Source organism: Rhincodon typus, chromosome 4, assembly GCF_021869965.1.
Source record: "Rhincodon typus isolate 14 chromosome 4, sRhiTyp1.1, whole genome shotgun sequence".
Classification (NCBI taxonomy): domain Eukaryota; kingdom Metazoa; phylum Chordata; class Chondrichthyes; order Orectolobiformes; family Rhincodontidae; genus Rhincodon; species Rhincodon typus.
Window position 1 is genome coordinate 80727069 of NC_063335.1, and position 13644 is coordinate 80740712.

The 13644-nt window shown below is 38.5% G+C and overlaps 2 protein-coding genes across 2 annotated transcripts in view; one reads left to right on the forward strand and one right to left on the reverse strand.

Annotated features, from left to right (window-relative positions):
* LOC109911180 (cyclic nucleotide-gated cation channel beta-3-like) overlaps positions 1–13644 on the reverse strand; it is a 95415-nt gene that overhangs the window by 76309 nt on the left and 5462 nt on the right. Inside the window, exons 3-4 of the mRNA XM_048596143.1 lie at positions 11320–11496; positions 6025–6233 (exon numbers count right to left, since the gene is read on the reverse strand). Coding sequence (XP_048452100.1) covers positions 6025–6233; positions 11320–11496 — 386 coding nt within the window. The remainder of the gene's footprint in view (positions 1–6024; positions 6234–11319; positions 11497–13644) is intronic.
* Positions 409–13644, forward strand: part of cnbd1 (cyclic nucleotide binding domain containing 1) — a 138954-nt gene continuing 125718 nt past the window's right edge. Inside the window, exon 1 of the mRNA XM_020510443.2 lies at positions 409–477. The gene's annotated coding sequence lies outside the window, so the exon portion shown is untranslated. The remainder of the gene's footprint in view (positions 478–13644) is intronic.

Below are 13644 nucleotides of genomic sequence, written 5' to 3' on the forward strand. Positions count from 1 at the left end.
TGAACTAAAAGCAAAGTACTTATAGATGTTGGAAACCTGAAACTAAAACTGAAAATGCTTAGCAGGCCTGGCAGCATTGAGAAGAGAGAAACAAAGTTAATGTCTCAAGTCCAAACTAACTTTTCTTCAGAACTGAACTGCATACGAGCCCTCATCACGTGAATGAATAATGAAAAAAAATAGGATTCAAAACTCTGTTTCTCTCCACATATGCTGCCAGACTTGCTGAGTATTCCAGAAGGTTCTATGTTTACTGCAGATGAGATATTATTTCCTGAACTTTAATCTGCTGCCAAGATTGAAATGTAATTTTTTAATCAGACCATAAACTTCAGAGCTCATCAATGACGTGTTCGGTGAGAACAGAAAACTTGTTTGTCAACTGCTTTTGGCTAACTCTGAGTATTACTGACAGAGATTATAAACCAATCACTGAGATGGCTCTTCTGAATATTCCCCACTGTTTCAAGTGAGAAGGTAAGAAAAAAAATATATAGATTAATGGCAAAATAGAATTGAATATTAAAACAATTTAGGAAGAAGGGTCCAGACCCGAAATGTCAGCTTTCCTGTTCCTCTGATGCTGCTTGGCCTGCTGTGTTCATCCAGCTCTACACCTTGTTATCTTAGGCTTTTGAGTTCAGTTTGAATTGCATTCTTAAAAGCAAGTACTTTCTTATCATTCAACCATCCTAACATATTCCAAAAGTGAAATACTTTAAATTTGAAAATACTAAGTCAAGAGACTGGATTTTTTTTTCCTAAATACCGCCTGTTTCTGACTGGATTAGAGGAAGAAATTGGAAGTTAATTTTAATCAAAAAACTGTCAAATTTTTACTCTTCAAATTTACCAACTGTCCTTTGGAGTGGAGAAACCTACTGGCTATCTGTTTACTCCATTACATGTTAACAATAGCTGGCTCATTTTCCTCCATCATTACCCTGGCTCTGCCTCTGGGGAAAGATGAATAGCCAAAGAAGAGTTTTTTCATTGTTCTAATTGTGAGATTTAAGATTATTATGTTTTAGAATTGCCTGTTTTGGTTTTTAAGATTATGGTATATTGCTATTAAAGCTTAAATTCTAATATGTATAAAAAGCGTTCAAAGGACCTGCACTGGATTCAGTCTGAGAGTAAGCTGGGTGGTTTGTTAGAGAGCCAAGGAAGACTTGGTGTTTGATTGAGAGGGATGTGCAAGGCATCTATAGTTAGAAGTAAGGTCAACAGTTTCTAAATTCAAAGGTGGATCCTGGGTTTTTCCCAAGTTCCTGAAATGCATTATAGATAGTTTACAACTTTGCAATTTGCTATACCTTTAAAGGCAAAGTCACTATATTCCTACTCTTTCATTAGAAAGAGAGACAGACAACTATTGTTGGCTTACCCTGAGTGTCACCCTCAGGTGAAGGGACAGGTTACGAAGGACAGTCTTTAATGGTAACCTCAGTAGTGTGGGAACTGAACCTAAGCTGTTAGTATCACTCTGCATTGCAACTCAGCCATCCAGCCAACTGAGCTAACTGAACCCTGCTGCTTTATGTGAGAGGAACTTGGAAATAAGGGTAACAGATTAGCACTGTTACCTAGAGACATATCTAATGTATTTCTATTATCATTGGGAAGAGCATTGTGGAATCTATTTTCAGACAAAGCTAAAGGTTTCCCTTTAAACCCTAGGGTTCACAAACATAGTTGTTTCAGTTTTGTCTATTCCGGTCTGTAGCCAACTGAGAAGTAGAGATGTGAAGAGATAGAACTGGCCAAACTATCATTTTAATCAGAGGAAATGCTGACTCTATCATTCACAATGCAGAACTAAGGGGGTGTTTAATGCAGATTGAAGACCAAGTTTGTCAGAAGTTAATGGAGGCTGGAATACTTGACTGCTGTGAAGGTAGAGGGATTGGTTGGAAAGACTTTATCTTTTTATTTAGGATTGTGGACCAAAATAGGAAAAAGACTACTTTAAACTAAGGAATATGGAAGGAGTTGCTGCACTCTTAAAAACAAGTCACTGGAACTCAATATGAGTTATGTTTACACTGTTGCTTTATTCAAGCTGAATGACATTCACCCAGAGACAGATTGATAGTTGGGTTCTGCAGTTAGGATTGGTTGTGGGGGCCAGGAGTCATCAGTTGACAACAAGTCTGTGACTGACAGGTAAACAGTGTGTGTGTGGGCAAAACAGAGGCAGAAGTCTCCAGATTGTGAGTTTCTCTCTCTCTTTCTCTGCTGTGAAGTAACCAAAACTTAGAAGGTAGCTAGCTATTCTCGATCACTATTTGCTGCAAGCTGTTGCCTCCATTCAGTGATGGGAAACAAACTGAACAACTTGTGTGCCAATTCTCCTGTGCTTGAAGTAAATAATAAAAAGAACTTCGAAAGAATAAGAAGCTCACAGAAAGATTTGGAAGAAGCAAAATGCATGCCTCATGAAATCCTGTGGACTAGTACTATTTTTCTCCATCTGTAACATTTATGCTTGCTTGTCTGTCTGTTTTTCTGTAAGTGCAGGTAGAAGTTTAAAAAGAATTTAGAGTTTCAGCTAGTAGAGCAATATGTTGATAATTCATAGCTTTATTTGCCTGTGGTTAGAATTGATTTCTTTGTCATAAGTAGTAGTGAAGTACAAAAACTTGGTCAGCGCTTTCTGTTAACCTGTTAAGCAAACCAGTAAACTTGGGACTGTTGTGACAATTCCAGGTGTAGTCAGACTTGTGTATCAGTGCACTTTCCCAAATGGATTGTGACACAGTCTGTAGTGCAACATTGACAGTGAGAGAGAGTTCTGGGATTAAAGACTAATTAGCGAGGAAATGTAAAAGGAGGCAATCTACTGGATGAGTAAATCTGAACTCTTTGTGATAAGAAATGTAATTTATTAAGAGAATGTATGCATCCTATGTAAAAAGGAATTATTTGGGCAGAATCTTACAGGGACGTGAAAAATATAGGCTATGGTGAGAAATGTGGCAGAATCACATGAAAATCCCAGTGAAGCCTTTCTTGATGTCGGGAACAACATGTTGCATCTTCCAACTAAGTTTCAGGTATCGAAGTGAGATTCTCGCTAGGCAGCGACAGTTGTCTATTCAGGGGAATTGTTGTTTGTTAACAACCTTATTAATTGCAAAGCTCGACTCATTAATATGCAGCTTTCTATGACACCACAGACATTGCAAGCAAACGAGAAGGCAAGAATTCTCGTCATGGGAGTTAGAGCAGGTACCTAATGACTTCAGCTCACGTCTCGCTCTGAAAGACTTCCATGTTGCAAACCAGTCACCAAAATCTCAGGGCACACTTGATGGGCACTCATTTAGCTCATGTCCACAGACAATGACATCTGATATACGCCAGCCTCTAAGAAACCTAACAACAACTTGAGTTTACGTAGCACATTTAGTATGATAAAACATTTCAATGTCCTCCATTGGAGTATTATAGAGCAAAATTTGGCATTTAATACATAAGGAAATATTATGATAAAACACAAAAGTATGATTGAAGAGATACATTTTAAGGAACATGCTGAAGAGGGAAAAGGATAGAGGCAGAAAGGTCTAGGAAGGCAATTCCAGAGCTTAAGCCCTTGCAGCTGAAAACATGGCTTTAAATGGTGGATCAATGAAAATTAAGAATGATCAAGTGACCAGAACAGGAAAAACACAGTTATCTTGGAGTGTACTGCTGAAAGATCATCAACTTGATGTGTTAACTCCATTTCTCTCCTTACAGTTGCTGCTTGACCTACTGAGTATTTCCAATATTTTCTGTTTTATTGTTTCACAATAAAGTGAGGCTTGAGGAGATTACAGAAATAGGGAGCTGTTAGAAATAGGGAGGAACAAGAGCATTACAATTGGGTGTGTTACTTAACAGTGTGCCTGTATCAATTAATGCACTGGTGGTAGGTGAGCTGGACTTGGTGTGAATAAGGTCACAGACTGCAGGGTATTATGATCTCAAAATTATGGAGGGTTTAATGTTGAAAGCTAGGCATCAGTCATTCAGTGCTGTTGAATAAAAGGTGGCAGGTGGAATACTATGTGGGAAAGTGTGAGGTTACGCATTTTGGTAGGAAGAATAGAGGCATAGACTATTTTCTAAATGGGGAGTGACTTTGGAAACCTGAAGCATAAAAGGATTTGGGAGTCCTGGTTCAGGATTCTCTTAAAATTAACATGCAGGTTCATTTGGCAGTTGGGAAGGCAAATGCAATGTTAGAATTCACTTCAAGAGGGCAAGAATACAAGAGTAGAGATGTACTGCTGACGTTGCAAAAGGCGCTGGTCAGACAATATTTGGAATATTGTGAGTGGTTTTGGGTCCCGCATCCAAGAAGGATGTGTTTGCGTTGGAGTGTCAAGGGCAGATTTACAAGAATGATCGTGGGATAAGGGGTTTGTCGTATGAGAGCAGTTGAGGACTCTGGGTCTATACTCATTGGATTTTAGAAGGATGAGGAGGGATCTGATCGAAGCTTACAAAATACTTATAGCCGTGGATAGAGTGGACCTGGAGAAGATGTTTTCTCCAAAGACTTAGTTGAAAGATGCAACATGTTGTTCCCGACATCAAGAAAGGCCTCACTGGGATTTTCATGTGATTCTGCCACGTTTCTCACCATAGCCTATATTTTTCAGGTCCCTGTAAGATTCTGCCCAAATAATTCCTTTTTACATAGGATGCATACATTCTCTAATAAATTACAGTTCTTATCACAAAGAGTTTAGATTTATTCATCCAGTAGAAAGACTAGGAGTCAAGGACATGGCCTCAGAGTGAAGGGGCAACTCTTTAGAACTGAGATGAGGAGGAATTTCTTCAGCCAATGGGTGATGAATTGTGGAACTCATTCTACAGAAGGCTGTGGAGGCCAAGTTACTGAGTGCACTGAAGACAGAGATAGATTCTTGATTGGTAAGGGGCTCAAAGTTTTTGGAGAGAAGGCAGGATAATGATGTTGAGGAAGATATTAGCCATGATTGAATGGTAGAGCAGATTCAATGGACTGAATGGCCTAGTTCTGCTCCTCTATCTTATAGTCTTATGATCTTACAAAGGCAAACATGAGAGTTTCAGCTGCAGGTAAATTGAGGCAGGAGCTGAATAAAACAACATCACAGAGGTGGATATATGGACAGAACCTCATCTCAAAATGTCAAATATGACACCAAAGTTGGAATCAATCAGACCCTGCAGAAGGAAAGACTTAAAGGGAATACGATTGGGAGACCTCTCTGAACTTATAAGTAATCCATGTCAAGCAAAACAGGAAAATGTTCCAGCAGCAATGTCCCAAGAACACTTCCAACTTTCCACAGCTATTCCACAAAGGATATTAGGGCAATTATGTTTCTTTCATTCTTTCCTCACTTCTATGGCTTATTGTCTTCTCCCTATGAAGCTGATAATTAAAGTTGGAACATAATTCTGTGGGTCTTGGAAGTCCTCTAGGAACTCTCTTAAAGATTGTGCTAACTTTGACAATGAATGTTAGTTAATTGTTCCACATCAAGAAGCCAGATTTTGCTCCTAGATGAATGGAAAATTAGTTTGATCTATTACATTAATTTCTCAATCTTTCTATGTCACTTTTGCAAATTCATTGTCAGGATTTTAGCACTGCTGGCAAAGGCAACATTGATTACCTATCTCTAGTTACCCTTGAGAAAGTGATGGCAAAGGTTCTACTTAAAGTGCTGGAATCCTTTACGGAGCAAATGCAATAGAGGAAAATCAAAGAAATTCCAGTACTTATCACTAGATGGCAATCAGGACCAGGCATTCCAGTTTAATTCTTTCTTCCCCACATCAAGAAGAAAACCAATTAGAGCACCCCCATTTCTACAGAAAGCAGGATCAAAACTGATTGAAGAGAAGCTGGTTAAAATAAAGGGACCTTCCATTTCAATATGACATATCTGGTGCATTTACTGCTCATTCATCATTAACACCCGATCAACAAAATTATTGTTTGCTTGCTTGAAATTGGTTGATGAATAATAAACTTACTATTATGTCTCCTTGTTTAGTGAACTGCAGTTGGGTCTGGAATATTGACATATCAAGTAGGTAGATGAAATCACATATATAATCCATAGTTAACCAATAGGGTAGGGTGTCCGGTGTCTGGAAGTTGAAAGCCCAGCGCACAGGAATAAACCAGCAACTCCAGTTCCAAGCTAGTCCCACCAAAAACAACCACAAAATGTAAAGCCGATCTGAAACATAATATTTGTTAATTAGAACAAACTACGAGGAAAAATATACTTCCATACTGTATCAATATCTAGAAACCATGACTAACATTTATCATGAAGATGAGATGGTGAGGTTTCTCATGTTCGGTAAACCTATAGACTTTGATTCTCAATTTAACCACTATTCTCTAATCCAGCCTCGGGGTAGGATAAATATGCAATTTATACAGCCATATTGTCAGGCTTTAGGGAAGCAACTTAAGTGAGTAACTACTTAGCCCACAAGGTTGGGGACAATTAGAATAGAAGACATTTATTGGGTTTTGTGTCTTAGAATTGTCTGGATGGTATAAGAAATAATCACCAAGGTAATATGGAAATGGAACTATAACTATCACACCTTTGCATGTACAGGTCAGTAATGCTTCAGTGTACTTTACCTCACATCTCTCTGAATGTCAAGGTCTTGAGCACAAAAATCCAAGCTGACATTCTAGTGCAGCACTGGAGGAGCACTGCACTGTCAGAGGTGCTGCCTTTCAGATGATGCATGAAACTGCAGTCCCATCTGTCTGCTCAGTTGGATATAAAACATCCTGCGGCACCACTCCTAAAAGCGTAGGGTGCTCTCCCCAGTGTCCTGGCCAATAAATATGCTACAACGACAGTGACAAATCTGATCATTATCACATTGATGTCTGAGGGCATTTGGTGAGCACAAATTAGTGGCTGTGGTCCCTACATTACAACAATGGCTACACTTCGCAAAGTACTTCATTGGCTGTGAAATGCAAATACCCGGTGGTTATGAAAATAAATGCAATACCTTACTTGTATTTTGTATTTCTTCCTGTTTTAAAACTTTTAAAACTGGCATTTTTAAGAAAAGAAGACATTTTCATCAGAATTTATACTTAATTGGTAGGCTTGAAATTCCAATGATAATTCCCCACGTGTTCACTTTGCTCCACAAACCAGTATTTACACAGCTTTTCCGGAATTTATGAACATACAAACATAAGAAATAGGAGTTGAAGTAAGCCATTTTGCCACTCCAGATTTTATTGCTATTTATCAAGACCATAGTTGATCTGTTTGTGTATTGAATTCCAGGTTTCCAGGTACCCTCCATAATTTTGATTCCTTTGCCTAATAAAAATCTAGTTACCTCTGCCTTAAAATTTTTCAATTACCTTGCTTTCATTGTCTTCCGAGGTAGAGTTCCAAAGTTGGACAATCTTTAAAATGAGTCAGAAAACTTGTATGATTTCACCAGTAGTCTGTGTAACTGAAGCATAATGCCCTTATCTTTATGCTCTTTTCTCCCTGTCATAAAGAGGAGTGGTCCATAGTCTGCTGTATCCACAAATTAACTTCTTGTGGCTTGTGAACCAGAGCACTTAGATCTCTTTGCACCTCAGAATTTTGCAATGGTTCTTTATTAAAGTAATGGTCTACTTTTTTCAAAAAACTTCACATTTTCTCATATTATGCTGTATCGACAGATTTTTGTCAGTCGCTCAACCTATGTATATCATCTCCTTACATCCTTTTCATACATACTTTCATACACATCTTCATGTTATTTGCAAATTTAACTCCTTTTCCTTCACTCCCCTCATCTAAGTCATTTACATAAATTGTAAACAGCAAAGGTTCCAGTACTAACGGCTGAGCCAATGTACTCTTCCCATCCCAATAATCTAAAAATGACTCATTTGCACATGTTCTGTTTTCTGCAAGCTGACCAGTCCTCTATCCATGTTAATATGTTATGCTCTATACCATGACTGTTTTCACAATAGTCTTTTATATTGCATCTTGTCAAAAGCCTTCTGGAATTCTACGTATGTTACAACAGTGCAAACTGTCATGGAGCAAGCCAGGGGGCAGGCTATCTTGGATCTGGTATTGAGTAATGAGACAGGTTTAATAAATGACCTCTGAGTAAAAAATGCCCTTGGAAGTATTGTTTATAGCATGGCAGAATTTAATATCCTTTCTGAGAGTGAGAAACTTGTGTTGGAAACAACTGTGTTTAACTTAAAGGGAATTATAATGAAATGACGACAGAATTAGCTGAAGTGAGCTGAAGTGAACTGGAGTGAACCATTAGCAGGAATGACAGTAAGCAAGCTGTGGTAGACATTTGAGTAGTTAATTCATGACTCTGAGCAAAAATACATCTAAGTAAGGAAGAAAGATTCTAAGAGAAGGATAAACCAATTATGGCTAACCAAGAAAGTTAAGGAGAGTATTAAATCATCATAGAATCATCATAGAATCCCTACAGTGTGGAAACAGGCCCTTCAGCCCAACAAGTTCACACCGACCGTTGGAGCATCCCACCCAGACCCATCCCCCTATAACCCACTTAACCTACACACCCCTGAACACTACGGGCAATTTAGCATGGTTAAGTTGAGATAAAAAGCATATAAGGAGCCAAAGTCAGTGATAACCCTAAAAACTGGGATAAATTTGGAATCCAGCAAAGGAAAACAGTAAAGATAATAAAGATAAAGAAAAAAAACCAAGATGGCAACCTGGCGAGGAATATAAAATCTGATAATAAGACCTTCTTTAAAGATATAAAAAGGAAGCGAGAGGTCAAACAGAGCATGGGTCCTTTAGGTAATGAATCTGGGAAGCTGGCTTTTGGGAATGAGGGAACAGCAGAAGACTTAAAGAGATACTTTTCATCAGTGTTTATGGTGGAAGAAACTTTGAACATTCCATTAATGATCAAGAATATGTGGCAGGAATTCGGTACCATCATAATCACTGAAGAAGTAGGATTAGACAAACTAGTGTGGCTAAAGGCAAATAAGTTCTTTGGCCCTGATGGCTTGTATCCTGGGATCCTAAGACATAGCTACAGAGATAGTTGATGCATTACTTGTAACTTTCTAAATATCTTTGGATTCTGAAGAAGTATCAGTGGATTGAAAAACTGCTAAGGGACGGAGGCAAAAAGTGAGTACTACAAACTGATTAGCCTAACATTTATTGTTAGAAAAGTAATGGAATCAAGAATTAAGGAAGTAATAGCAGGACGTTTGGAAAATCTTAATCTAATCTAGAAAAGTCAGCCTGCCTTCATGAAAGGGAAATCATTTCTGACTAATTTCTTAGATTTTCAAGGAAGTCTCAACCAGAGTACATAGAGGGGAACCACGTATTGTAATTTGGACTTCCAGAAGGCATTTGACAGGCACCTCACAAAAAGTTCAGTCATAAGATTACAGCTCCTGGTGTTGGAGGTAGTATATTGTCATGGATAGATAATTGGCTCATGAGCAGAAACCGCAAGATGGGATAAGAGATTCTTTTTCAGTTTGGTGACCAATGACTAGTGGGGTTCCATAGGGATCTGTGCTGGGACTGCAACTCTTTACAATATGTATTAATGACTTCGGGGAAGGAAGTAAATACTCTGTATCCAAATTTGCAGACAACATGAAAATAGATAGAATGGCAGGTTGTAAGAGGGATTTAAACAGTTTTACAGAGATGTTGATAGGTTAAGTATATAGGCAAAAATTGGTAAATGAAGTATAATGTGAGAAAATGTGAAGTATATAACCAATTCATTATTACCTAAGTCTGATACAGTCATCTCATTCAAATCACATAAAAAAGTAAAGCAACATCAGTGATGCAAAAAATGGGTTGCAACACAAAGAAACTCCCAACAATTTTTGATTTATAAAAAATTCCCAAAATGAATAGGAGTGCATTAAAGGCCTTTGAGGAGCTGAGAGAGAGAGATGTATGTGTTCTGATATCTTGATATTCATGCTAATCTCTCTTGATGTGGGAATCAGTGAACATGAATGGCTTAATCAATTTTCCATATCATTACTTCAAAAGGTAAAAATAAATTGGTAATGTTCACTTATGTACTGGTAGATGTATCTGCTTTTGTATTTGTAGATGATGACAAAGCTGTGACACAGCTTGGGTTAAAACAGCACAATATACCAAAGCTTCTAACATAATGACTTCCTCTTGTACTTAGCAGCAACAAATTGGCCCAAATCTCACGATCAGCGTTGAAACCCCTATTTTCAGTCCTCATCAGTCAAAAAAATTAGACATGTAACTTCCTGCAATTTTTATGACCAATCTTCTGATGCAAGATCCTAAGCAAACAAAGGAAACCTTTGCAACATTAGTGAAGGGTGATTGTGTGGAGGCCATACTACCTTTGCATAGCACTAGCTGACATATTCTGTTAAATGTTCATTATCACATTGGAAGAGTTTGGGACATTTAAAAGCCTTTCAGTGCGTTAGTTTGTGGGTGAGTGAGGTAAGTGAGTATTTTTAATCCTTTTGTGGGATGAAGGTGTCGTTGGTAAACATTTGTTGCCTATCCCTAATTGCCCTTGGACTGTGTGGGTTTCGTGGCTATTTCAGAGGGGAGATAAGAGTCAACCATTCTCATACGCAGGCCACACCAGGTAAGGACAAAGGAATTCAATCGCTAAAGTTCAATAATAATCCAGATGGATTTTTTAATCACGACATTCAATGGTTGCTTCATGGTCACCATTAATGAGACCAACTTTTAATTCCAGATTTATTAATTGGATTTGAACTCATGTCTGCAAAACATTATCTAGGCCTCTAGATTAGCTATCCAATAACATTACTAATAGCCTACCACCTCCATTTCACTGCTTCAACCAGGTGAGCTGAGTGGGTAGGCTAGCAACCGGATAAGATGGTATGGTTGTCAGTGCGTAATGTTAGTAAACACACCAGGTTGGACTAAATGGAGGCTGGAGAATCTGGGCCATTACTTTTTCAGTCATTCCTGGGATGGAGATGTCACTGGCAGGATCAGTGTTTACTGCCCAAGCCTAATTGTCTTTGAGAAGGTGATAGCGAATTGCCTTCTTGATATGATTTTCCTTAGGCTAACACCAGACTACATGTGGAGTAAACATAAACCCTTCACTTGATTGTCAAATATCAATGCCTCCATCAGAATGCAGCAATCATTGGCTCCCACTGGGTGGAATAAGTTTTGCCAATATTCATTTTCTTTAATCTAACAACATTGGGCACTACTTCTAAGTAATTTAATGACAACAAAATACCTGAGTTTTCAATGCTTTCGGGGATTCTTAACTTGTGTATGATTTCTTTAATTGGAGGTCTCTTGAATTCACAGCATTTCATGTCACAGTAACGTTCCTCTTCAGATTTGGTCTCACTAAGACTAATTTCTTGTTCTTCTTCTTCATCTTTTGGTGCAGGAACTTTCTTGATTGGAGCTAAGCAAAAGAGAAAAATATATATCAATATGAAACAATTTTTATGTTATCTTGCCAAATTACCAAAATGTTTTGAGCTGCAAGCTAATTTAAAGAAACTTAATTTGAAAAGTAAACTGCAAAACTGCTGTGATATGCTTGAAAAAGTTAGTATTAAGAAGGGGTGGGTATTATTGAAAGTTTTGATTCAAAGTTGAACAATCTTCAGGATGGAAGACCTATCCAATTTGGTAGCCATTCAAGTAGGGGGTTGCTAAAACAGATGTGGTAATATTAGGGAAGGTTGTAGTGACGGTGATTGACAGTGTTCTCTCCAGCAAAGAGTGAGAGTCCATTGACTGTGTGGTACCAGGGTTCAGGACATCTGCTCAAGCCTGGAGATGAATTTGCAGTGATATGCAGAGGAGCCAGTCATTGTGGTTCATGTAGGTGCCAAAGACAAAGGCAGAATAAAGAAAGAGAATCTGCATTGACAGTTTGAGGTGCTAGATGCCAATTTAAGAAGAAGAACTTCAAAGATAATAATCTCTGGATTATTACTTGTGCCAAAAGCAAATTGGCATCAAACAACTAAGACAGAAGTAAAAACTGAAAGAACTGCAGATGCTGTAAACCAGAAAAGCTCAGCAGGTCTGGCAGCATCAATGAAGAAAAATCAGAGTTAATATTTCAGGTACAGTGGTCACTGGACCTGAAACATTAACTCTGATGTTTCTTCACTGATGCTCCAAGACAGAAATGAATGCGCGTTTCAAAGTTAGTGTGGGAGAAGTAGGTGTGGGATTTTGGAGCACTGGTAGCAGCAGTGGGGAAAATGAAATCTGTACTACCAGGATGGTCTACAAAACCAGAAACGAGACTGCCCATCGTGACAGACCGGACAACATAAATTCAGAGTGGGACAGAGCACCATTGCTTCAATGGAGGCTACAAAGCACTGACAATGTCACCTAGAAGGGAAACAAAATGTTTGCATGATAACCAGTCAGCTCGGTGAGCCAACTAACAACTCCAATGCAACCTGAGCTACAGATCTTCGTTAAAACATTAAACTTGAACTGTGTTGAGGCCTGTATTCTTGTGAGCCACATAACTGAGGAAGAAGAAATAAATAGTGGGATCAAGGGATCGAATTTGGGAAGATGTGGTCAATCAGAGAGTAGAGACAAGGCAAGAAAGAAAGATGTTAATATGGGAAATGACAAACAAATCCTAACAGAAAGAGATAGAAAGTGCATATCTAACAGTGAGCCAACAGATAAAGCTAGATGTTACAAAAATAAAGGACAAAATTCACTTCTGTTTATCCAAATTAGAAAGGGTGCGGAAAAGATTCATAAGTATGTTACTGGGCCTAAAGGGTTTGAGTTATAAGGAGAGGCTGGATAGGCTGGGACCTTTTTCTCTGGAGCACAGGAGGTTGACAGGTGACCTTATAGAGGTTTATAAAATCATGAAGATCAGAGATAAGGTGAATAACAAAGGTATTTTCCCTAAGGTAGTGGAGTTCAAAACTAGAAGGCATAGGTTTAAGGTGAAAGATTTAAAAGGGACCTGAGGGCAACTTTTTCACACAGCGGATGGGGCATGTATGGAATGTACTGCCACAGCAAGTGGTAGATGCATGTAGAGTTACAACGTTCAAAAGACTTTTGGATACATACATGAATAGGGAAGGTTTAGAGGAATATGGGCCAAATTCAGGCAAATGGGACTAGTTTAGTTTGGGAAATTGGTTGGCTTGGACGTGTTGGGCCAAATGTTCTGTTTCCATGCTGTATGACTCTATGATTCCATATGTGACTGCATGGAGCATTTGAAACAAAACAGCTGAATTGACAGCATTAATAAGTACAAACTGATCATCATCAAAGGGATGTGGCTGCAGAGCGACATTGATTAGAGCCTGAATATTGAAGTGAATGGGACATTTAGGAATGACAGGAAACTAGGAAAAGTTGAAGTTGTGGCGCTGTTAATTAATTATGGTGTTGCCACAATAGAGTTGTGTGGCTTATGTTCAGGAAACCAGATGGTAGAATCAGTATGGGTAGAGATGAGAAACGATAAAGGCAAGAAGTCACTTGTGGGACTGTTCTACAGGCTGCCTAACAGTAACTATATTGTACACTGGAGTATAAAGAAAGA